Source organism: Vigna unguiculata, chromosome 11 (genome assembly GCF_004118075.2).
Source record: "Vigna unguiculata cultivar IT97K-499-35 chromosome 11, ASM411807v1, whole genome shotgun sequence".
In the NCBI taxonomy this organism is placed as follows: domain Eukaryota; kingdom Viridiplantae; phylum Streptophyta; class Magnoliopsida; order Fabales; family Fabaceae; genus Vigna; species Vigna unguiculata.
Window position 1 is genome coordinate 37,827,548 of NC_040289.1, and position 22,358 is coordinate 37,849,905.

The 22,358-nt window shown below is 29.1% G+C and overlaps 3 protein-coding genes and 1 non-coding gene across 4 annotated transcripts; 2 read left to right on the forward strand and 2 right to left on the reverse strand.

Annotated features, from left to right (window-relative positions):
* The first annotated feature begins 7 nt into the window (after window positions 1–7).
* Window positions 8–143, forward strand: LOC114170960. Its single transcript, XR_003601310.1, has one exon. It is a non-coding gene; the product is annotated as a small nucleolar RNA snoR83 (small nucleolar RNA).
* Window positions 144–1,754: 1,611 nt separating this feature from the next.
* On the reverse strand, window positions 1,755–6,277 carry LOC114169999 (dolichyl-diphosphooligosaccharide--protein glycosyltransferase 48 kDa subunit). Its single transcript, XM_028055450.1, has 13 exons — window positions 5,944–6,277; window positions 5,631–5,767; window positions 4,887–5,012; window positions 4,615–4,668; window positions 4,401–4,514; window positions 3,972–4,027; window positions 3,838–3,879; window positions 3,561–3,636; window positions 3,371–3,442; window positions 3,142–3,267; window positions 2,947–3,051; window positions 2,460–2,543; window positions 1,755–2,116 (listed from the first exon to the last, which is right to left on the reverse strand). The coding sequence occupies exons 1-13, from the start codon at window positions 6,209–6,211 to the stop codon at window positions 2,069–2,071; spliced, it is 1,308 nt and encodes a 435-aa protein (XP_027911251.1). The 5' UTR covers window positions 6,212–6,277; the 3' UTR covers window positions 1,755–2,068.
* Window positions 6,278–7,450: 1,173 nt separating this feature from the next.
* LOC114168298 (probable NAD(P)H dehydrogenase (quinone) FQR1-like 2) lies at window positions 7,451–9,134 on the reverse strand. The gene is made up of 2 exons (XM_028053054.1): window positions 8,301–9,134; window positions 7,451–7,934 (listed from the first exon to the last, which is right to left on the reverse strand). Exons 1-2 carry the CDS (start codon window positions 8,864–8,866, stop codon window positions 7,709–7,711), a joined length of 792 nt encoding a protein of 263 aa, XP_027908855.1. The 5' UTR covers window positions 8,867–9,134; the 3' UTR covers window positions 7,451–7,708.
* Window positions 9,135–17,002: 7,868 nt separating this feature from the next.
* Window positions 17,003–21,900, forward strand: LOC114170414. Its single transcript, XM_028055891.1, has 14 exons — window positions 17,003–17,062; window positions 17,172–17,219; window positions 17,306–17,395; window positions 17,598–17,675; window positions 17,753–17,913; window positions 17,987–18,056; window positions 18,500–18,554; window positions 18,679–18,758; window positions 19,665–19,745; window positions 19,832–19,886; window positions 19,969–20,123; window positions 20,905–20,982; window positions 21,446–21,571; window positions 21,793–21,900. The coding sequence occupies exons 1-14, from the start codon at window positions 17,003–17,005 to the stop codon at window positions 21,898–21,900; spliced, it is 1,245 nt and encodes a 414-aa protein (XP_027911692.1).
* The last annotated feature ends 458 nt before the right edge of the window (window positions 21,901–22,358 follow it).

Genomic DNA, 22,358 nt, shown 5'->3' on the forward strand with positions numbered 1-22,358 from the left:
CTTCATAATCCCAGATAAGCTTCAGTGTGAAGTGCTTATTCTGATTCATGGGAGGCCCAAATTGAATCTTGGAAGTTTCGCTGATAAATGCCTATTTCTGATTCTTACATCAAGGCGTTTACTAGTAACTTTACCATATACTTTCCACTCAAATCATTCACATTCAAATACTATTATTCATCATTTCAATTACACACTTTTCTTAAACTTTTTAATAAACTATTTCAGAGTTTTTAAATTAGATTTTCTAAATTGCAGTGTTTAAGAAATAGTTGATGATTTTTTTTGAATAAGTGCATAGGATCAAATGACAGATTCTTATTTTCTACATAAAGTTGTGTTTCTTACCACTTTCAATATACCTTTTTGTTTAGTTATATAATTGTTGTTCATAGACTTAGATGAAGTATTAGACTGAGATATCTGGTTTTAATTGGAACAGATGGCTAGGGAGCTTTATTCTTGATGGAAGAAATATAAAGTTATGTTTGGAAAAATTAATTCAAGAAAAGTAATAAATATTGTTCTTTCATAAAATACTTATAATTTTATTCTCGATGGAAGAAATATAAAGTTATGTTTGGAAAAATTAATTCAAGATAAGTAATAAATATTTTTCTTACATAAAATACTATGTAACATGTGATACTAAAGCATAAATTGAAGTTATTTTTTTATTTTATAATAAAAGATTAAAGCATAAATTGAAGTTATCAAAAGTTATTTTCAATATTAGTTTATATTAAGTGAATACTTATTTTTTAAAATTATAATAAATAAATAACTTGTATAAGGAAAGATCTATCTCCTTATTATTGTAATTTTAGGTAAGGTTATTGGTAATGTCTCTCTGGAACTTTAAACTACACCAGTTTTCATACATTAGAATATATTAAATTTAAAAATATTTTAATTTTATCAAAATTTGTTTATTTTGAATGCTCAAAACCCTCAATTTCAATCTGGATCCATTTCTTTCTAGCACTGCTTCTCATAAAATAAGTGTTTTTTTGCTTATTACTATTATTTTGTTCTGTTTTAGTTTCTTCACTTTTGGGAAAAAAATTCTTATATATTCTTTTTAAATTTAAAATACATCTATAATAATTTTTTCTTATTACATACCCTTATGTGTAATATTTTTTAAATATTTTACTCATTCATTTATCATAATAAATGACAAGAAATAATAACATAACTATTTATTACAAGAAAACATGAAAAAAAAAATCTTTGACCATAAATGACATGAAAAGAAAATACAAATTTCTTTTAAATTTGGAAGCTTTTTTTCAACTACAAAGAATGTTGGCAACACGACCTTTTAACACTTTTAATTAGTTATTATCATCTCTCAACATTAAGCAAATGATGAAAAAAAAAATTGAAGTATAAATTAAATTGAAAACTTTTTGCACCCCACGTAATCTCTTTTTTTTTGCATCACATTGGAAGAGTGACCAAAGAAATATAGTAGTCACTAGATAAATCACCCCGAGATTAATTACAGATCAAATTTAAGTCGACCCCATCTTGATTCAAATTCAAATATATCAAATCTTAAATCATGACTACAACATGGCCCCGCAAAAAATCCATTATAAGCATGAAAAAATAAACCAGATACCTTACTACTTTTTCAAATATGGATTTATTTAAATTTTTTTCCCTAGTGCTACTATGACCTGTGTATAACTCATATTTCCACCTTTACTATGTTAATTACTCCAAGTAACCATTGTCCACAAAATCCATAAACTTAACTTGGTTATAACATCCTTTCAAACAGTGTAAACAACGATTATTTTAAAGCTAATCCTTAGATCTCATATAAAAGATGGCTAGACAAATAGGCCAATCTTTACAGTTAAATATCACGAATGATGCTTACTGTAAAATAAAAACAGTATGATGTTAGAATGCAAGGCCCGTAGGATTTAAGAAAGTAACGCATCTATCATAAATTAGAAACCATACGTTTATATCATTGCCTAATCAAAATTTTCGATCTCAAAATAGGTCCAAGCCCGTACTACAGACTACAGTATCTTCAACCAAAGCTTCACATCTACTTGTTGTATAGATGAACGGCAGTGAAGACGAAGAAACCTGCCATCTGGAACAAAATCAAAAGGTTTCATTACCTAAAAGCCATTTAGAGATAGAACAGAACATGCATAGGCATAATGACAACTTCACAACTGAAAATTACAAAGGGACATTAACAGAAGGGCTAACCATATTTCACCAGAACTGTTTCTAAAAGCAGTTCAGTCATTAGAAGAAAAAGGTAAACTCTCCTATTTCTATTTTGAAGGGAATTATTAGGTGGTTTAGACCGAACCACCTCAGTTACTACACAAACTTCAAGTTAAAGTTAGCTGATTATTGAACTATATTTCCCAATTTGTAGATTAACTTAATCCAACGAGAAGAAATAATAGGAGAGAGATCCTTACCATCGAAAATGCTGCTCCATAATAGGGATAAGCTGCTGGTATAAATCTTTCATATTCATTGTGTCTGAAGGGACGAACAGGAATCTACATGGAAAATTCAACATTCTTTATAAACACTGTTTACATGACTGTTTATTATAATGTATTTACTCCAGCGAAGAAGTTTCACAACTGATGCCAAAGATTAGCATTCAAACTGATTTAGTAGGAAGGAACTCTAATTTGGCAATTAATTCTGAAATACGACTGCTTGAACTGTATACGCTAGGAAAAACTACGTACCATAAAGGTAACTTTAATTAGATAGTCATTAGAAAGAGATATTCTTAAACACACAAAGGTGCAGGTGTTACTGTGTTTGTAAAGTTTTTATATATGGAGGCATGCAAAGATGTAAAACACAAGTGAATCTAAATGATGCAGAAAAGGGGGTTTTGGTAAAATGGCTTAGAAATACAAAAGAATAATTTAGAGCACCAGCAATTACCTGCTTTGATAGAGATAAGCTTGTATATCCTAGTTTTTCGTACTCAACTTTAAATTGGAAAACACCATAGACATCTGGAACCTTAAATGATGTGAAATAACGGCCCTGAAAGAGATCAGACAATCCAGTGAACTTTACATAAGGGTTTATCAGAGAAAAATATAAGAGTGTGGCCATTAGGAAATTTAGAAGCACCTTCCCATTAGTCGATAAAGTCTTCAAGACATAGGGGCTCATCATGTAAAATTGCACTTGAACATCATCAGCTACGTAAGGCTCCCAAGATGTCCCAGACCACTCGAAAATTTCAACAGAGAATTCCTTTACAACAAGATTGGACAAATGAGTGGTGGCAACAGAAAGAAATGTAATAATTTGAGAAACCATGACGAACAATATATCAAAATTGGAACATTTTAATCACCAAATCATCATTGATCCTATAGATGGATGGTTCACTAGATTCCCCAACTTTGTGATGTTGCAACTGCAATGCCTATATATCAAAACATGAAACGTAAACATATTAATTAGTAATGATGCTAAATGAAATGTCAAATATCAAATAAATGAACAATGACAATAAAATTGTCTTCTAGATTTTTGTTTCTTACCTTGAGGTGACCTCTTTCATGGAAAACCCATTTGCTAAGTTCAGTGAAGAACTGCTCATTACCTGACTTTTCATGTCTGTTATTCCAAAAACAAAAAAGAGTTAGCAAGTATTTCTTAGCAGAAATGTCTGTTATTTTTTTTTTTCATGTCTGCTCATTATGCAATATCGCTGATAGAAACCATATATTGGTCATATTAAGAGAGAAGGCAGCTAGTAAAGCAGTGAAAATTGACAGAAAACAGAGAGTAAGAAAAGGCTTAAAATTCTTTACTCACTTGGTTGGACTCCCAGCCTTCTGCACACCTGACCTGAAAAATCTGCAGAAGTTCCAGTTTACAGAAAAATGAGCTTCAGATCTTACATATTAGTAAGTACAAAACAACCCTGATAGACTAGTGAGCTTCCCTACCGGTTGCTGAACATGCTTAATGAGCCAGATACCAATATCCGGGCATTATTTCTTGCCTACCATAAAGAAAAAGAACAGAATATGTGAGTAATTACTGCATGGATTCCCAATTAAAGTCCACAAAACATGCAACGAAGAGCAAAATGTTTTCAGCACATTTAATGAAACAGGTTATTTTATTCTGTAAACCTAACAACGGATATTTTGAAACTACCTTGTTGTGTATAACTACTGTAAATTGTACTACCAAAAGGGTAATAGCAATTAAAGGAATGAAAATAACATCAAGAATCAGGCCTTGCTTGTGTTTTTCAAATCCATAAGAGCTAGGGTATGTTAAAAGACAACCAGAAATAAACAAATGAGGGTAGTAAATAACACACACACACACACACACAAGAAATAAAAGTGGAGGATGAAATAATATACCTGTATAACTGAAACTAAAGAGATCGAAGATCCAGTGAGTGATGGAGGACTTGTCAGTTTAGATTTAGGGTTAGCAGAAAAGGCTGAAGGAGATGCAGAGAGAGCTTTCAACACCTGGATTGAAACACAAGAAAAAGTGTAACCAAACTAAATGTAAACTTATAAATGCAATATGGCTAATGCCAACATGTGAACCGTGATAAATAAATATTACCAGCCTATTGGTAGGATTTAGTGAATGCCCAATCCCTTGGAAAAGTATTGGAGCCTGTCATATGTAGTGAGAAAATTCAGAAAAGAACACTGCAGTGTGCAAGAAGCATTTGCCAGTAACATACAAACCTCACCCCATTCAGAAAAAGGACAAAAACGGCAAAGGAAAAAAAAAACACGAACTTTATGACCACAAACAATAGTGCAAACATAAGTGCTTCAGACATTCATCGTGCAGAACAGAGTTCTTAACAAATTTAACAATTCACTTGCCTCAATCTTTTTGCTTCCCAATATCACGTCAGACTTGATAAAATCATCACTAGCAATCAATGTATGATCCCCTTCAGTAGCAGATGCTGCATATCCAGAATGATCCACAACCATGGCAGCCGGATCCTAGAAAAAATACAGAAGCAAAGTGTAGGGCTTCAAAGTTTAATGCGCCAACATAACATACAAATAACACCTAAGGAAATTACAGCACCATTAGTAGCAATTCAGGCCCAACTGGTCAAGGTACATGAGTGGGGAGTGAGGCTACTGATCTTACTGAGGATCAGAGGCCTAAGAGAACGACTATGCGCCCTCATGGTTGAGATGGTTTGTTCATTAATTCATGCATTGTAATTTTTTTATTTTCTCCTATTTCATTATGTTTGTTATTTTGATATTCTGTCAGAAACCGTTATGTTTGTGTGAGTGAAGTTTGGCATATATGTTAATGGATGGTAAGAAGGTTGCAGGCAAAGAATATTTAGAAAATCTATTACTCTCCCACTCCTTTCTAGAGGTTCCTCCAGGCCTCGAACTCAGAAAATTTCTTCTTAATTTCGTTTTGGATTTCCATTCTTATCGTTTGAGTTGAAAATACCAAAATAAACACACAAATAACAACAACTAAGCAAATATAAGGAACGTAGTACAGCACAGGAATGGAACACGACAACCACACTGGAAGGAAAACCATGTACAAAAAATCAATTCAGCTAATAAAATCAAATTGATTGCAAGCACCTCGTCGAAGTCCACTCCACACTCGGTGGCGATTTCCCTGATTAAATCAGATGCATTGGTATCAGCAGCAACAATCAAATCATGACCCGAATCAACAAAATCCAAAATTGCTGCAGCGTCAACGGATCCTCCAAAACCTATTAAAAACCTTCGTTTCAGCTAGCTAAACATAAAAACTTCGAAACAAGACAAGACAAAAACCCGCACATCCTCGAGACCCACTTGCAAAATGGCAACACAAATCAAGATCTCAAAGGCTTTCAGAAAAAAATGAAAACTCATTGCAAGGAGGGGTGCGGAGTGGAAAACTCACGTTCAACGGTGGGGGAAAATAGAATTAGGGCATCGTAGAGATACTGGCCGTATCTCTGAAGCGCAATTTTGGGGTCATCGGCAAGGTGGAAATGGAGATCGAAGCCTCGAGATTTGAGGGAGTTGAAGAAGAGAGAGTGTGAGGATTTGACGGCGAAGTCATCGAGTAAAACGAGAACGCGCCGATCTGAGGGTCGCTCTGGGGTGAAGGAAGTGCAGAGAAGAGGAATGAAAGCGAGGAAGAGGAAGATGAAGATGAGCTTCGACATTGCTACCAACAACACTGCCACACCTCTCTCTACTGCGAGTCAATCTCAGACTTTCACAGGGTCCTCTTCTTCTACGCTATCTTTCACAAATTACCTTTCTCAGCCCCTTAATTAATCAAAATTATCATTTTCCCCATTTTAATGGACTCGGGCCGCTACAGCCAAATTCTGCCTCCACCCCCATAACTTTCTTCCTGCACTCCCATATAAGGAAAACTCTACGGTCTGAAAATGGGAACCACCCACCTGCATTGTACACGTGCTGGAATTGAGAAAACCATCTTTTTCGTTTTTAAATTATTAATATATATATATATATATATATAATTTTATTTATCTATATATTTCTATATATAAAAGATGTTATTTTTTATAATTATTTTTTTGTTTTATTTTTATCTCATAATATTTGGTCCTTAAAAAAATTATTATTTGCTATTTAATAATTTTGTATAGTCTTCCTATTTAAGAAAACTGTATTATATTTTTCATCTTCTAAAGCATCATTTCTACAAAATTATTTCCTTCTCAAAATTTTATATTAGTGTAATTGAACTGGAGACAAATCAACCCAATTTCTATTAATATATTATTAAAACATTATATATATATATAAAATGTTGACATTTTTTTCATCAAAATACAAACAAATTATTTACGTAATCATTTAATTGTTTATTAGAATAATGTTTCTTTTTACTTTATAATATATGCAAATATTTAATTTTTTCCGGTAAGATGGGTAGTTGATCCGACTTGATAAATCACTTAACAAAATGTGTTGGTTAATTCATATTTTAAATAAGTTGCGATTTTTAATTTCGATTTGACTATAAGTTAGATCAATGAACCATTTTGACCCGCTTAAAAAAAGAAGTTAAAAAGTAAAAAATAAATTATTTTATTTTTAAAATTGTGCGGATTATACAAAAATGAATTTCTGCTTTCTAAATAATAAAAAATATACTTTTGTTTTTCTTTGAAAAACTCAATTCTTTGAAAAACTCGATTCTTTGAAAAAAAAAAATACTTTCTCTAATATCTAGCATATTAGAGAGCCTTTCAATGATTAGTCAATAACCAGTTTCACACCATTTCTTGTTTGAATCCATTAAGTCACCAATTCCTATATACCAATCGCAACATAGATTTTGAATGTCACATCCTATTCCTCCATTTTTCATGGAATTAATTGGAGCACTTTCTGCAATTCGTTAAAACATGTACCCTCTATTTCTGAAAAAAAGACATCGACAATTTCTGAATCCCCACCAAGAATAATACCTCAATTACAAATGTATCAAACATAACAGAATCACGAACATCAAGTTTACAATGTGTACAATTCATGAATATCAGAGACAATGTGTTAAAAAAACATCAGAAACTATGTTGTTCTTAACATCTGTCTTGTGACAATTAATCTTGTAGAAACAAACAATAAACACAACAATTGAAAACCCTCTTAACACTGAATGAGAAATTGAAAAGCCAAGTTCAGTGGCTTAACTTCTTGACTATTGTGGCCATGTGTTTTCCTTGATACTCTGCAAGGTCATGTTCTGTTTGACTAGCTTGCCTTGAGCCATCGCCAGCAAAAACTCCAGCTCCATATGGAGACCCACCTCTGATTGAGTCCATTTCGAACATTCCAGCACCAAAGGTGTAACCAATAGGAACATAGAGCATTCCATGGTGGACTAACTGTGTGATTGCTGTCCAACTATAATAATAGTCATAAAAAGCCATGTTACTCATTGTTCTTCTGTCTCCCAATCATTATGCTCACCATTTACAACATTATGTCACCATTCAAATACCAACAGTGCTACATTACTATAATTGCTAGTTATTGCACACAACCTATTCGACCAATTGTCTCTAAGAGAGACATCAACATTTTCAAACAAGGTTTGTTAAATTCAAAGCAATCCAAAAATTGTTTACTATTTATGCATTTTCAAACAAGATTTGTACTCACTTATATATTGCAGCTGATTATTTATATATTGTAAATTGAATTTATTTCTAGTCGGATATGAAATTTCTAACAATGATGGATGAAAATAAAGGGTTTTTTTTTTCTTACGCTGTGGTTTCTTGACCTCCACCCTGTGTGCCAGTGCTGACAAAGAAGCCTGCAGGCACCCCTGCCAGTTTCTGCTCTCTCCACAACTGACCTGTTGAATCGAAAAACGCTTTCATCTGTGCTGCCATGCTTCCATACCTTGTTGGAAATCCAAAGAGCAAGCCATCAGCCTCCACCAAGTTTTCAGCAGATATGAGTGGCACCGTTTCATCTTTCTCAGGTGCCTTCATGAGTTGCAAAACCTCCTCAGGAAGTGTCTCCAGCACACGGTACAACACCCCTTCAACTCCTTCAATTGAATCAACCCCTTTCTTCAAGGACCTTGCCAATGACTCCACATGACCATAAGTTGAGTAGAACACAATGAAAACTTTCAGCTTTTTCACTGCTTCAGGTGTTGCTGTTGCTGTTGTTACTGTTGTTACTGTTGCTGTTGCTGGATCCTCTTGGTTTGTGCTAATTGGATCATTTGCTGGGATTGGACTTTCAACACTAACTGGATCTCTCTCTGATACAGAAACTGGTGCCTTTGTCTTGCTTGGAAAGCAACCACCTCCTTTCCCCATTGAAATTCAAGTCTGTGAGAATACTGTCAAATATATGAAATTTCTGAAGTTTGTGAAGTATAAGGCCACTCTTGTTTTACTTGCCAAACAAGATACAGAGACAGAAATTGGAAGAAGAAGAAGAAGAAGAAGAAAGAAACAGATAGAATGGAATAAAATGTTGGTTAAGTTTGCATCATAGGCCTGCCTAAACTGCAATAAGAAAACAAAAAGAAAAGAGCAGAAAAAGGAAGAGAGAAAACGTGTAACGTGAAGAAGATTGGATTTGACTTTACCTATGAATTATAAATTGGCTATTGGCTGGCATGCTACTTCTTGAATTATTAAGTCAATTATCAGTTTTCAAGTAATTGTAAAAGGGTATAATTAATTTACCAAATAATCGGAAGATCTGATAAAAAAAGTTTAAACACTGTTTTTTCTGGTTTATTTGTTGGTGAAAGAGTGCAGTGTGGCATCTTAAGAAAATTATATAGCAGCCTAATTAGACAAAATTGCAAAGAATCAAATGACATGTGTGGACTCAAAAGAGATTAGTTGAAGCCTCTAAGAACATATTAGTAAATGAAAACTTCGTTTCATTGACAGTGTCAAAGTGCTGTTTCTTAAGGATAATATTTCTTTTTTAGTGGCCAGAAGGTAGAAACTGAAACTCTGATTATTCTTTTCCTTGACAGATAGCAATTAATTTCTATGATAATAATATATTAGTTTCCTCAATGATGTGTAACAAGCCATTATTTTTAAGCAATTATTAGTAAGTTCTACCTAACTCAGATTATTCCTTACACAAATGCAAGTGCACAAGCTTTCAAATTTCAAGTCAACAAAGACTTCATTTTTTCAAATATCATCATCATTTTCAAACATAATTCGGAGTAACTTATCCAAACTTTCACGCATATACTTGAAATCAGTTTAGTAATTTTACATTGTTCTTTTTGTGTGTTTAACCCATTTTGGTGTTAAATTCCCTCTAAGATTGTGACAAATGTTTCCACAAAAAAATGGCTTCATACCTTCACAACTAAGTGACAAGTATGACTTTTGTTGCAGCTTGCATTTGATGTTACATGAATAATGATTTCTAAAACGCAATGATTAATAATTCAGATTCCATAACTAGATTATGTTCATAACCGGTTTTAGCTCCTTTAAGAGAAGAAATTTAGAAGAAAAAAATAATCTTAAATGATTTATGATCACTGTGTGACATTAATGTCATATTTTTTATGAATAGGAAGTTTCATAACCTAGGATAATCAGAACTAGGTTGAATATGCTTTTTAATAATATTAGGATGATTTTTTTTGTCTCACTGATTTAAATATTCTTAATTTTGTTTGATTTTAGTATACATTAATATGATTTTTTTTTTCAAATTGATAACAACAACTCCTCAATAATACTAATAACAACAAATGACACTTTAGTAATCAAAATTTTGTTGACGAAGATGACACATAACATATATACAATAAATATCATGTAACATTATTATAATATTGTCATCATGAATTTAATAGCAACAACTACATTAACTCTCTTTTTTTATATAAAAATAAGATTAAATTAAAGATTCAAAATAATGCGACGAGATTGGCAAAATTATTATAATACTACAAAAAAAAAGTCCATTTAATCTTAAAACTACTAGTTATCTTTCTAACTTTTTTTTTTTTTATGATTTTGGTATTAAAATGTGATGTGTTATAATTGTTAACCAATTTTGTTTATTTCGTTGTTTCGTCTTTTGTTCATCAACCCAATAGTGAGTTGGTCAATTCTTTTTATTTTATTCAAAATTTCTTCCTAATTTTCTATCAAACAATAATTCGACACCACTCTTAAATCGTTTTCCTCTAAAAGAAACAAGGACTTTATGTGGGTTCACCTCTTAATTTAAAGGTTGAGATACCATTTTATCATAATGCATCAAAGTAAACTCTTTAATTTAATATAATACTTTTATTAATTTTTATCTTCTGCATGTTCTTTAATCATTAAGATTAACAAATAAATTATTTATAACAATTTTTGAAAGTTTCAGAACTATAATTAAAATTCTTAAATAATAATGAATTTTAATAACAATTATAATAACAAATTTAAATACCAATTTAAAAAAAAATTATTGATCACTAAAATAATCATTATTATAAATAAAAAATTATAATTCATCGTTAAATTGTTCATTAATTAACTAGAAACTAATTTATAAACTAATTCATTTTGTAGCTAAAATCTTAGTAGCTAATATTTAAAAACCAATTTATAAACTAATTTTTTTTGGTAGTCGAAATCGTGTACCTAAATTTTAAAGATAAAATATATATTTTTTATTTATAACAGTGAATATTTTAGTAATCCATAATTTTTTTTATTTTATAAATTAATATTTAAATTGATTATTATAATAATTAATAATTTTTTATCACTAAAATTAATTATTAATAGAAGATTTTCTTATAGTGTTGGTTAAATTGTATTATATAAAAAAAGTGAAAAATGAGAGTTTCTCGTCAGGTCAAACAAGGGGAAAACATGAATTAGAAATAGTTATGTGCAAATGTTTATCAATACATTTAATTTCATAGCTTTAACTATATACTTCTAGTTATAATAAAGTTAAATTTGATTCTTATATGTAATTTTTTTTTCTTTTATTGAATATCACTTTACTTATCAATTCCTACATGCCTATATGAAAATTATCATACGTTATTTGATATGGTGATTTCTTGTAAAAACAAATGATTTAATCACATATTGTTCTTGATTTTGATATTCGTACAAAGATATTTTATTAATATTATGCTTTCAATAATCAGTATCGAAACTACTATATATTTCTTATATGAATATGAAATATTTTTGTGTAAATTAGAGAAAAGGAAAAAGTATTGGATCTTTCTTCCTGTACCTCCAAACTTTCTTTAAATTCCTATAAAACTCTTTGACCATTTAATAAACTCCACAGATACCACACTCTCAAAATTATGTAGACTTTTAAAAGTCAAAATGTATCACCAGAAGTCGACTTCCGGAAATTAGAAATCATCACCGAAAATCGACTTCCGGAAGTCAAAAATATTACCGAGACTTCCGGAAGTCAAAAGACATTACGGAAGTTGACTTCCGTATATAAAAAATATTATATATTTTATTTAATTTAATTTTTTAAAATACGTATACAAAATTATAGAACATTTAAATTTTTAAAAAAATTACTTTAAAAAATAAAAAAATAAATAATAAAATTACTAAATAAAAAATTGAAAAACAAGATTGAAAAATAATTTAAATTCAAATAATAAAACTTTAAATAATTTAAAATATGATATATATATATATATAAAGTTTTATTATTTTAATTTAAATTATTTTTTAATTTAATTTTTACTTTTACTTATTTTATTGATATTATTATAATTATTTTATTTATATATTTCATGTATATTATTTTATATTTTATTTGAATTTTTTAATTTTGTTTAAAATATAAATATTTAATTTTAATCAAATTTTAATTTTTTTAATTATATATATTTTTTTATTTTTAAATTTAAATTTATTTTTATATAATTTATTAAAAATGTAATAAAAATACAAAAGAACTATAAAAATGATATTTAAAATAACATATATAAATAATATATAAATAATCAAATTTAAAATAAAAAAAATACGAATATTCTTGAAAATCGAATTCCAGTGACATATAATTTATTTTAAATTTGATTACTTATATATTATTTATATTTGTTATTTTAAATATATTTCTTTTAATTCTTTTTAATTTTTATTAAATTTTTAATAAATTATATAAAAATAAATTTAAATTTAAAAATATAAACATGGTAGTGCATTTAAAAATCATGGGGTTGCAGAAGCAAAACCCAATCAAGATATATACATGTGCCCATTTCACATTACCACTGATGTGGCCACATGAATGAGATGAAGAAAACTTCCATTGACCTAGAATATTAAGTTCATTAAGTAATTATTTAAAGTTTTATATTAAATATTTAATTATAGTTTAAATAAAGATCGAATGAACCATAAATAAGTGGTGGTATAAGATTATATAAAGAATACTTTTAATTTAAATGTGGTTTAATTCTAAATTTATTTTATTGTTTATATTTTGTTTATTATTACTAAGATTATGCAATTTAAATTTGTGTATACATATAAGAGTTTTGTTAAAGATTTTATGAAGAGCTCTTATAGTTACTCATTTTAAGTGTTTTAAGAAAAAAAAAAGTTTATATTTACTTTTCAAACTTAAAATAATATTAAATGAGTATAAAAATTAAATTTCATGAAAATTAGTTTCAACAAATAATAGACATGATCATACTTTGTTAAGTGTAAAAATTCAATAAAACTATATATAGTTGATATTGAATATTTAACAATACAAATTCTTTTAAATTTTAATTATAATTGCTCTGAATTTAGAATGATCACTATTGTATCTCTTTGCAAGAGTAGAAATATTTTATAAGAGACTTAAAAAATGAAAAAACAGAAGAAAATTTTATTCAAATCAAGTTAATAAAAAGAATTCGCTCAAGCGATACATTTTTACTTTAGCGAAAAATTCATTCATTAACATTTTTATCTCATGTTAATGATTTCAATTTGTTCTCAAATGTTTAGAGGAATTTATTACTCATATTTAATTGATTTAAATTGAGGTTGAAAAACAAATGTTAAATATGATATTGAATCACATCATCCAAAATATTTAAATGCTCGGAATAGATACGAGTGTGTTGGATTAAATTTTGAGCTTAACATGAAAATTTTAGTATAATGATCTGAGAAATCAGATGTTATGATTAAATTCTTAGATCTTCTAGATTAACTAGATTTAGATAATTGATTAATTGCTTTAGATAATTTTTAAAATTTTATTATAAATATTTTTTACTAAAGATACTTATTTTAGTTTAAAAATAATTAATTTAAGAAAAAAATGAATGAAACAGTTAAATTTAATAAAACAGTTAAAAAAAGTCAAACAATTGTTTTAATTTAAACAAACACTTATTTATTAAAGAGCAAAATTGAAAATAGAAATATGTAAAAAAAAATTGGAATGTCCCTTAGAGTAAGTATAGATAAATCTTAAATATTTCTTGCTTTGCAAAGGTTAAAATTATAGTTATTATTATCTAAAAAAATATTATCCTTTAATCTAAAATATATTTGTTTAAAGTTTTAAGCCTACTCTGATACTTTTTTTTTCCAACAAATAATCACTGTTCTAATTAGAAAGGAAAACAACTGACTAGGACATATACAATTTTAAGTTAAATAATAAATATTTTATTAAGAATTATTAAAAGCAGAATAAAATATTTTAAACAAATTAAATTTATCATCTTTACCTATATATTTATACTTATATAATGAAATTTATTTTTTAGTGTCTATATTTATTTTTCAAAATTATCCTTTAAATATTTTTTTAAAATTAAAATAATCATTTTATCAATTTTATTTTTTAAATTATTATTTCTTTATATTTATTTGACATTTCTTAAACTTAATATTTTTTTAATTATATAACTACTTACAAAATAAATAAAAATTATTATTTTTTATTATTATAGAAAAATGATTATAATTATGATCATGTCTTTTCACTAGTTTAAAATAATTTAAATTATAATATATTATCCGTTGTTCTATTTTTCATTAAATAGTCATTGTATTATGCAATTAAAGAAATAAAAGAAATTATCAGAAAGAAGATAAAGTATTTAATGCTTATTAAATACTTAACATTTATTGTATTTAATGTTATTGGAAAAAAATATTTATTGCGACGTTTTCCTTTTTATTGTAGTTTAAGAATGAAGTCGAATTTTAACAAGCATACAAAAACTTATTATTTTACCGGTTTTGAAAACACATTCAGTTATATCTATATGGATAGGGAGGTATATATATCACAGTGCAAATCTGAAAAGTAAATATCAAAATACAAATTCAACAAGTTTTTCAAATTTCTTTATACTCCTACAGTTCAAAAGTTTCATAAAGGAAGTAAATTATTTATTTCCTTAAATATGAATGTTCATACACTTTGGTGGGAACCAAAATAAGACATGCCTACCAATCTTTACAAACAGCGATAAAATACACCAATGTTGTGCATTAAATGTGATGATATATATATAAAATAATAATAATAATAATAATCTATAACGATATATAAACAAATATTTTCTTTTATATTTATATTTTGTTATTTCAATTTTATTTTTAATTATTATTTTAAAAATTAATTATTTTATAAATAATTTATCTTTAATTATTATTTTAACTTTTTTTCTTAAAAATTACTTTAATTTTTTTTTATTTACATATTTTATTTTTCTAATTTTATATTTAATAATTATTTTAAAAATTATATTATATATTTTTTGTTTCAACTCAAATTTTTATAAAAATTAAAAATACGAACACAAATACGGCGTCAGTATTTTCGTTAGCAATGATAATAATAATAATGTAACGTATCTTGTGTGAATATAAGAAGAAACATGCATAATCAATAGACAACAACACTTCATAAAGTTTCGTAAGCACTTGCATTGGCGCCACACACACACAGGTTTGTTCTCTTCTTTTTCTCTCTGATTTTTGATGCAGACACAGGACATTTTATTCATATTGGTTTAAACATGAAATCTGTTTTCAACGTTCTTCTTTCAGTTATGTTTTCTGGATGTTAGTTTTGGTTTATCATTTGTGTTTCATGTCCTCATAGCTGATAAACCAAAATAAAAACAGAAATACTCAAAGCAAATTGTGTAAACTGAATTTCTGTTTGTGGTGAAATTTGTGATACTTCTTCTAATTGGACTGGCTTAGGATGTTGAAAGATCTTTTCCTTTTATTCTTAAACTGTGTAAACTCGGTTTTTGGTGAAATTTCTGCTTGTACAATATTCATTGTTGTGGGTTGACGGGATTCACTTAAGATGTTGAAAGATATTTGTGTTCTTCTTAAACGTGCCTTGTTAATCCAGTATTTTCCTCTACATCAAATGGTTTTTTTGAAAGTTCCATATAAGGATCTTTTAAAATATATAAAGATATGTAAATTTCACCGTAAAAATCAATTTTATAAAATTTAGTTACACTTTTAAAGTTTATTTTTTTAACATAGTTTTAGAATTATAATTTAGAGTTTATCTTAACAAAATTTATTCTCAGTTAAAGTATTACTAGACTTTGATTGGATCATCCATTAATGTAAGCATGACAATGTGGGTCGATTCGGTCCGTTTAGACCCACCCCACGTTTGGTCCACCCGCAGTGAAAATGTGGGCTAAAAAGTTTGTCCACCTTGCATAAGTTTTGGCTCACTTTCTTTTTTCTTAAATTTTTATGATAAAGCTTCTAAAGATTTTCATTATATTTGTACTTGTATATTAGATGATAAATTGATAATTCAACATTTTCATCATATTTGTACTTTTACTTTAACGTAAACGATATATTATTCAAATTTTAGCACATTCAAAAATATATAACACTTATTTTTTTCACTCATACAAAAGTTTGGAACGTTCATACAAAAATTGTTTAGAAGAAAAGTAACCAATATAAAAAATGCAAGTTTTCTTTTTTTATGTCAGCAGGTTCAATATCTCGATCCGTTTTTGTTTCTCTTCCGGACCGCCAAGTCCGCATTGTCACCCTACGTTAATGTCCAGCACACTTATCCATTGATATCTAATTCACACTCGAGATGATTTACTATTCTCAAGTGTTCAGAATAAATTAAAAACACAGCATAAGTTTGGATCGTTAACCACAGATTAGTCACTTTGAATTTTATCACTTCTATTTCAATGATAGGATCTATGAAGAGCACTAATGCGGGCGATTGATAAACCCCACACATGCACCATTTAAGCTAGTCAGATTAATCCTATAAGTTTCACCAAGAGAAACAAATGCAAAGAAAATCAATGATTTTGTTCTCAAATAATATATTGTATTCAAAGCAAGTTTCGAATAAACGGTCACCTTTATCTCTTGTTCAATGCATTTGATCTAAAAGCAATTTGTTCATTAAATCAGATACTGAGTTCATTCCTGATCATCATGAAGGAGAAAAACAAGACAGTTGCCAAGCCTGATGACAGAAGTTTTTCTCCTATGAATGTAAGCAAACATCATATTTACCATCTCTACTGAATTCTTGTTTCTGCAATCTTCTCACACCATGATATACACATTCTCTTGTTTGAATCTAATTCTCTTTCTCTAACAGGAAATACCAAACCTTCCCAAAAGCCGAACTCCTTGGTCTACTTCTCAGGTATCAGTGTTTCATTCTTTTTGAGACATTTTATACTTATTCTCATTGGAAACAAACACTTTGACACACTCATAATTTTTAATTAGGCTTCCGCTTTTCGTAATTTTGGGTCCACTCCAACTTCCGGTTTAACTCCATCCAGTCCTCGCTTTTATTCCCCACGGTTCGGAAGTCAGGTAGTGATATATGTATTCATGCATATTATAATTGGAGCTTCTCGTACCAGCGAGATTTGTGTTTGTTGGACATATAGTTTCACCTGTTATCAGACTACCTATTAATGTCTAGTCTCATGCACGTGATGTATATACCTTAACGTGAAGGAGTGTATTGGACCAAAATAACACTTGTTTTCTTCTTATATCTTGTTTGATCCAGATGTGGAATAGGCCAGTTCAATATGGTTCTCTCCATCAAAGTAGTTCGTTCTCCAATTACCCTATGATGGCAGCAAGGGTAACTATAATTCCTCAGTCATTTGATAGGTTTATAACTTCCATGATGAATGTGTTTGAATATTCACAATTTTGCAGGTTGGTCAGAGTTCTCTATCAGCTTCTGCTGAAAACAACATGCGTTTCAGGAACCATTCTTACAAGATCTCACAACCAACAAGTAACGTAGCTCCCAAAGCCAAAGAAAATGAAAGAAGGCCTTCAATCCAAGGAACCAACATGAAAGGATCAACAAGGAGGTACGTTTGTTCTGCTGGTGAATATCACCATTGCATTTTTTTCAACAGTAATTTTCAAATTGTTTGTGCACAGTGTGACTATTGAAAGCAAGGAAACAACTGTTACATGCAATGATAATAAGAATAACGGTGGATCAACAAAGGTGCATATACATTGCAATGTAAGAAGAATTAGAGAAAATGAATTTCTTTTGATAATACTTTTCAGAAAGTGTTACGGTTGCTCCATTGAATTCTTATTGATGTCTGCTATTTCCTGCTGAACTGTTTGACAGAAAAATAACAACACAAAAGAACAAAGAAAAAGAAAGGCAGAGCATACATCACCCAAGATCTCAAGCATAAAGAGAATAAATGAGGTCACATAGTTTAAATTTTTTACATTGAACAGTACTGTATATTTTCTGCACGATATATTTTAGAGTATTTTCACTGTGTTTGAATATTACAATCAGATATAGAATATGATTCAACATTGTCACTGTTTATATTTAGAACTCGTAAAGACCAGTAATTTAATAAAACATTAAAATAAAAACATGTTAATGTTTTAGTTCAAGATGCTTATAATATTTGGTCCTTTCAGCTGCTGGATATTTCTTCAACTAAGCAACAACACTCCAGGACGATGCCTGGAACTGGTATGTTTGAAGTTAATCAATTTGTCATTTAATTATGAAGAAAATTCAAGTTTGATGAACTGAGATTTGATCAGTGTGGGAGATGCCAAGAATGCTGATGATGAAAATACAAATATTGAAACAGGTAACTTTGAAGCAAATCCAAGTGATCTGAATCAGAACTTGCGTATAAAAGCATCTTCCGCTAAACCTCGACTTGAAGAGGTACTAAACTTTTCTTAGTTTATATGTCACATGTTGAGGTTAACCTTTATATTAGGAAATCGAAACAAGGTTCTGAATGAATGCCTAATATAAAGGCAAAATAAATTTAATAGACCTGGTACACAATTTAAACGGCATTTTAAAACATCATCGACATATTAAAAAAAGAAATTATGTAGTTAGATTAAAAAATTATATCTATTTTTTTAAAGTTTAGAACAAAAATATATGAAAACGAAAGAAAATAATGAATTCTAATTTCACGTCTAAGTTTAGGATTAAATACATATTTAACCTAGAAAAGAATAACATGGAATAACTCATTTTTTTCCAATAATAGATATATATCATAAATTCGTTAAAATCTAAAAAGTTCTTTTTAATATTCTTCCAGAAAGAAAAAAATTTCACACACAACGTTTGTAATGTTACTGGAAATATGTACTTACCAATTCAACTGTACTGAATCAAAAAGCAGAATTTAATTATCGTGTTAAACTACCATTAGTTTACAATTGCATGATATGATGGTCCGAAGTTACAGTGATTCACCTCATTGATGTCTTCCATATTTAAGTTTATTAAATTCCTTTATAGCTACACCATTTATATGGTCTGGTTTATTCAAGTATCATCAAATCTACATGCCACCCAGTGTGGCTTATTGCAGGGGGAATATTATGATTTTCTGATTGCATATGTTTATACTTTCTAAACTTGCGTTCAATTTTGCACTGGCTTTACTTTTTCTACATCAATTCCTTGTCAATTAAGGTCATTCTGATGAAAAAAATACCACCATTATTGTTATCGTGATGTGTGCTATAGTGAACATGAATTTCTTTGATAAGTACTTGCCAATGGTTTGTGCTTTTAATTCTTAGGGATACCTACTTACTTTAACAGGAAAGCGATGATACAAAAGAACAAAGAAAAAGGAAGGTGATGAATAAATCATGTAAGAGACCAAAGGTGAAGATGATGAAGGTATACATGCATATTTATTGTACAGTAGATATACACTGGCTGTCACCTTCACAGTTCATAATGCTTATTAGCATGATTCCTTTCAGTTGAAGGATATCTTTTCAGCTAAGCAAGAACAATCCAGTGTGACAACCAGAAATGGTATGTTCTGAGTTCATCAATTTGTGATTTGATGTATAAAAGAAGAAAAATCACTGTCTTATGATCTATGAGATTTGATCAGGGGGAGGTGGAAACAATGTGACTAGTATTGGAAATTGTAATTCTGTTCAACACAAAGCAAATATTGGGTCGAATCATTTTGAAGCAAATCCAACTGAGAGGAACAGGAACTTGAGTGCAAAACTATCTGCCACTAATCCTAAACTTGCAAATGAGGTACTGAATTTTTGAGGGTTATATTATGTCACATATTATCTTTCTGGTTAACTTTCTATGTTAGAGAAGGGAACTTGATCTTAATGAATTCAAAAGATAAAGGGAAAGTGAAATTAATAGGTAGTATTACCTTGGAAGGAAATTTATATGTACCAATTTAACTGTGTACAAAAGGAGAATTTAATTATGATATTCAACTATCAATGGTTTAATATTGGTGTTATAATGGCCCAAAGATACATTGCATGGATTCACCTCGTTGATTTCTTTCATGTTTAAATGTGTTAAATATGCTTATACCTACACCATCTACATGATTTGGTTTATTTAATGTTGGAAAAAATCATCACCAATTAAAAACATTATCGTCTTTATTCCTAAAAATCACCCTATTAATAGATAAATAAAATTAATATAAAGAACACAAGAATATAATGTGAAAACTCCAAATACAAAGAAAATGAAAGAAAGTCTTCAATCCGAGGAACACTAGCTCAAAGTATCTTTGACTTGGAACAAGGAATATTTTAGACTTAGAGTCCATTATATAGTCATTAACATTTACCCCTAACTTATTTTAAACGATGTGGGACTTTTCATCAACCCAAAATTTAAATATAAGTATCATCAAATCTACATACCACCATGTATGGCTTGTTGGAGGGGCTTCTGCAGTATTATCTTTACTAATTCTTTGCTAAATACATGTCATAGTTATAGTTTTGCTTTTAATCATTACTCATGTCCACTATTTCCAATTGGTCTGCATTTACTTTGACAGGAAAGTGATGATGCAAAAGAACAAAGAAGAAAGCAATCAGAGGAGGAATCAGCTAAGCGATCAAGGATGAAGATGAAGGTACCCAACATATTTATCATATGCTATATTGATTATACAAAAATAAAGATATACAAATTTGTAGAGTACATGAGGTGACAAGACAATGATAAATGCACTTGAATTTTCTGGCATAAATTTGCACATGACATCTTTCCCGTCAGGATCGAGTCCTTACCACTAAACTAAAAGTTGTAGTCATTAATCAGGGCGCAACTCTTTTTTACTTAAGAGTGTAACAATCCAAACGTCACGATTCGATTGTGATCTGATCCACTTAATCTCTGTCACAGGACAATTGATACCTTGTATTCTAGAAATTTAAACTTGAACATGAATACACTAACAAGGGAAAACATAAAATAGAAATACATCCAAATTGATTATGAAATTTTGGAAAACTGATCTTTGAGCACTTTCGTATACCCTTCCACTCTTATCTAGTCCTAGTGTTTTCTATAACTTTTGTGTTTCATCTTGGCAGATGGAATGTGAAAGGCTACATGCTTCCATTAAAAATCTATATGCCAAAAATGCTGCACTCAGAAAAGAGCTTCATGACCGTATGGATGAGTGTGATAAGATGATAGAAGATAACGATTCCTTACTGGTATGCCATCTGAATCCTTATTTATCAAGCTATTTTCCTGTTACCATAGATTTTTAAGTTCAATGACTAAGTACATTCTTTCTTTGAAGCAATTTGAAGAGATTTAGCTAATTATATAGAAACATAGTAAAACATAAACATAATTTACCTAAACCAGGAAACGTGATACTGATACACCACAAACTTCAGCATCTGATGTGATGTGTTATATATGGATACAGGATGAACTCAATGAGATGTTTGGTAAAGAAAAAGTAATGGAAGGTTTGAATATGAAGTCTGCTGAATCAGATGCTGATGATGATGATCAAAACTCTAATGACAGATGAGGATTCAAATTTCAACTTATCTAAACTAAGATCTATCATTTTCACATTACAAGCCATAATTGCCTTTCCTTGTAGACATCACTAAAGCTTTTATCTGTTAGCTTTCAAAACTTTTACATTATGGTCCTACTCTTAAGGTAATGGTTGGCATTTTCCTTAATTTCATAGTAGTATCCAATTTTTTTGGTTTCACATTGAGATTATTCTTTTAGGATGACATTTTGAGACTTTGTTATGAAGTTTTGTGATTGTGTTTTTCTCCTCCAAGCTGCTTTTTTTACAAGTAATAGAGAATAAATAAGAGGACAAAACTTAGATTTAGTACTTAATACTGTTTGTGTTTTTTTCCAATCAAAGTAAATGTTATTATGTAATAAATATTTGTATTAAAATATTTAAAAAAATATCAGGATGATAGTTTAATTAAATAACATTATTGAAGATACTATCCTTAAGTT

Bases quoted from the DNA above. Each gene is read 5' to 3' on its own strand.
- LOC114170414 (XM_028055891.1), top strand. From the start codon at position 17,003: ATGAAGGAGAAAAACAAGACAGTTGCCAAGCCTGATGACAGAAGTTTT. The intron at 18,555-18,678 runs GTATGTTTGAAG...ATATTGAAACAG, and splicing joins CAGGACGATGCCTGGAACTG to GTAACTTTGAAGCAAATCCA. The intron at 18,759-19,664 runs GTACTAAACTTT...TTACTTTAACAG, and splicing joins CTAAACCTCGACTTGAAGAG to GAAAGCGATGATACAAAAGA.
- LOC114168298 (XM_028053054.1), bottom strand. From the start codon at position 8,866: ATGGGGAAAGGAGGTGGTTGCTTTCCAAGCAAGACAAAGGCACCAGTT. The intron at 7,935-8,300 runs GTAAGAAAAAAA...CTATTATTATAG, and splicing joins GGAGGTCAAGAAACCACAGC to TTGGACAGCAATCACACAGT.
- LOC114169999 (XM_028055450.1), bottom strand. From the start codon at position 6,211: ATGTCGAAGCTCATCTTCATCTTCCTCTTCCTCGCTTTCATTCCTCTT. The intron at 4,669-4,886 runs GCAAGTGAATTG...TACATATGACAG, and splicing joins TGGGAAGCAAAAAGATTGAG to GCTCCAATACTTTTCCAAGG. The intron at 2,117-2,459 runs GTAAGGATCTCT...ATTTTGTTCCAG, and splicing joins ATGGAGCAGCATTTTCGATG to ATGGCAGGTTTCTTCGTCTT.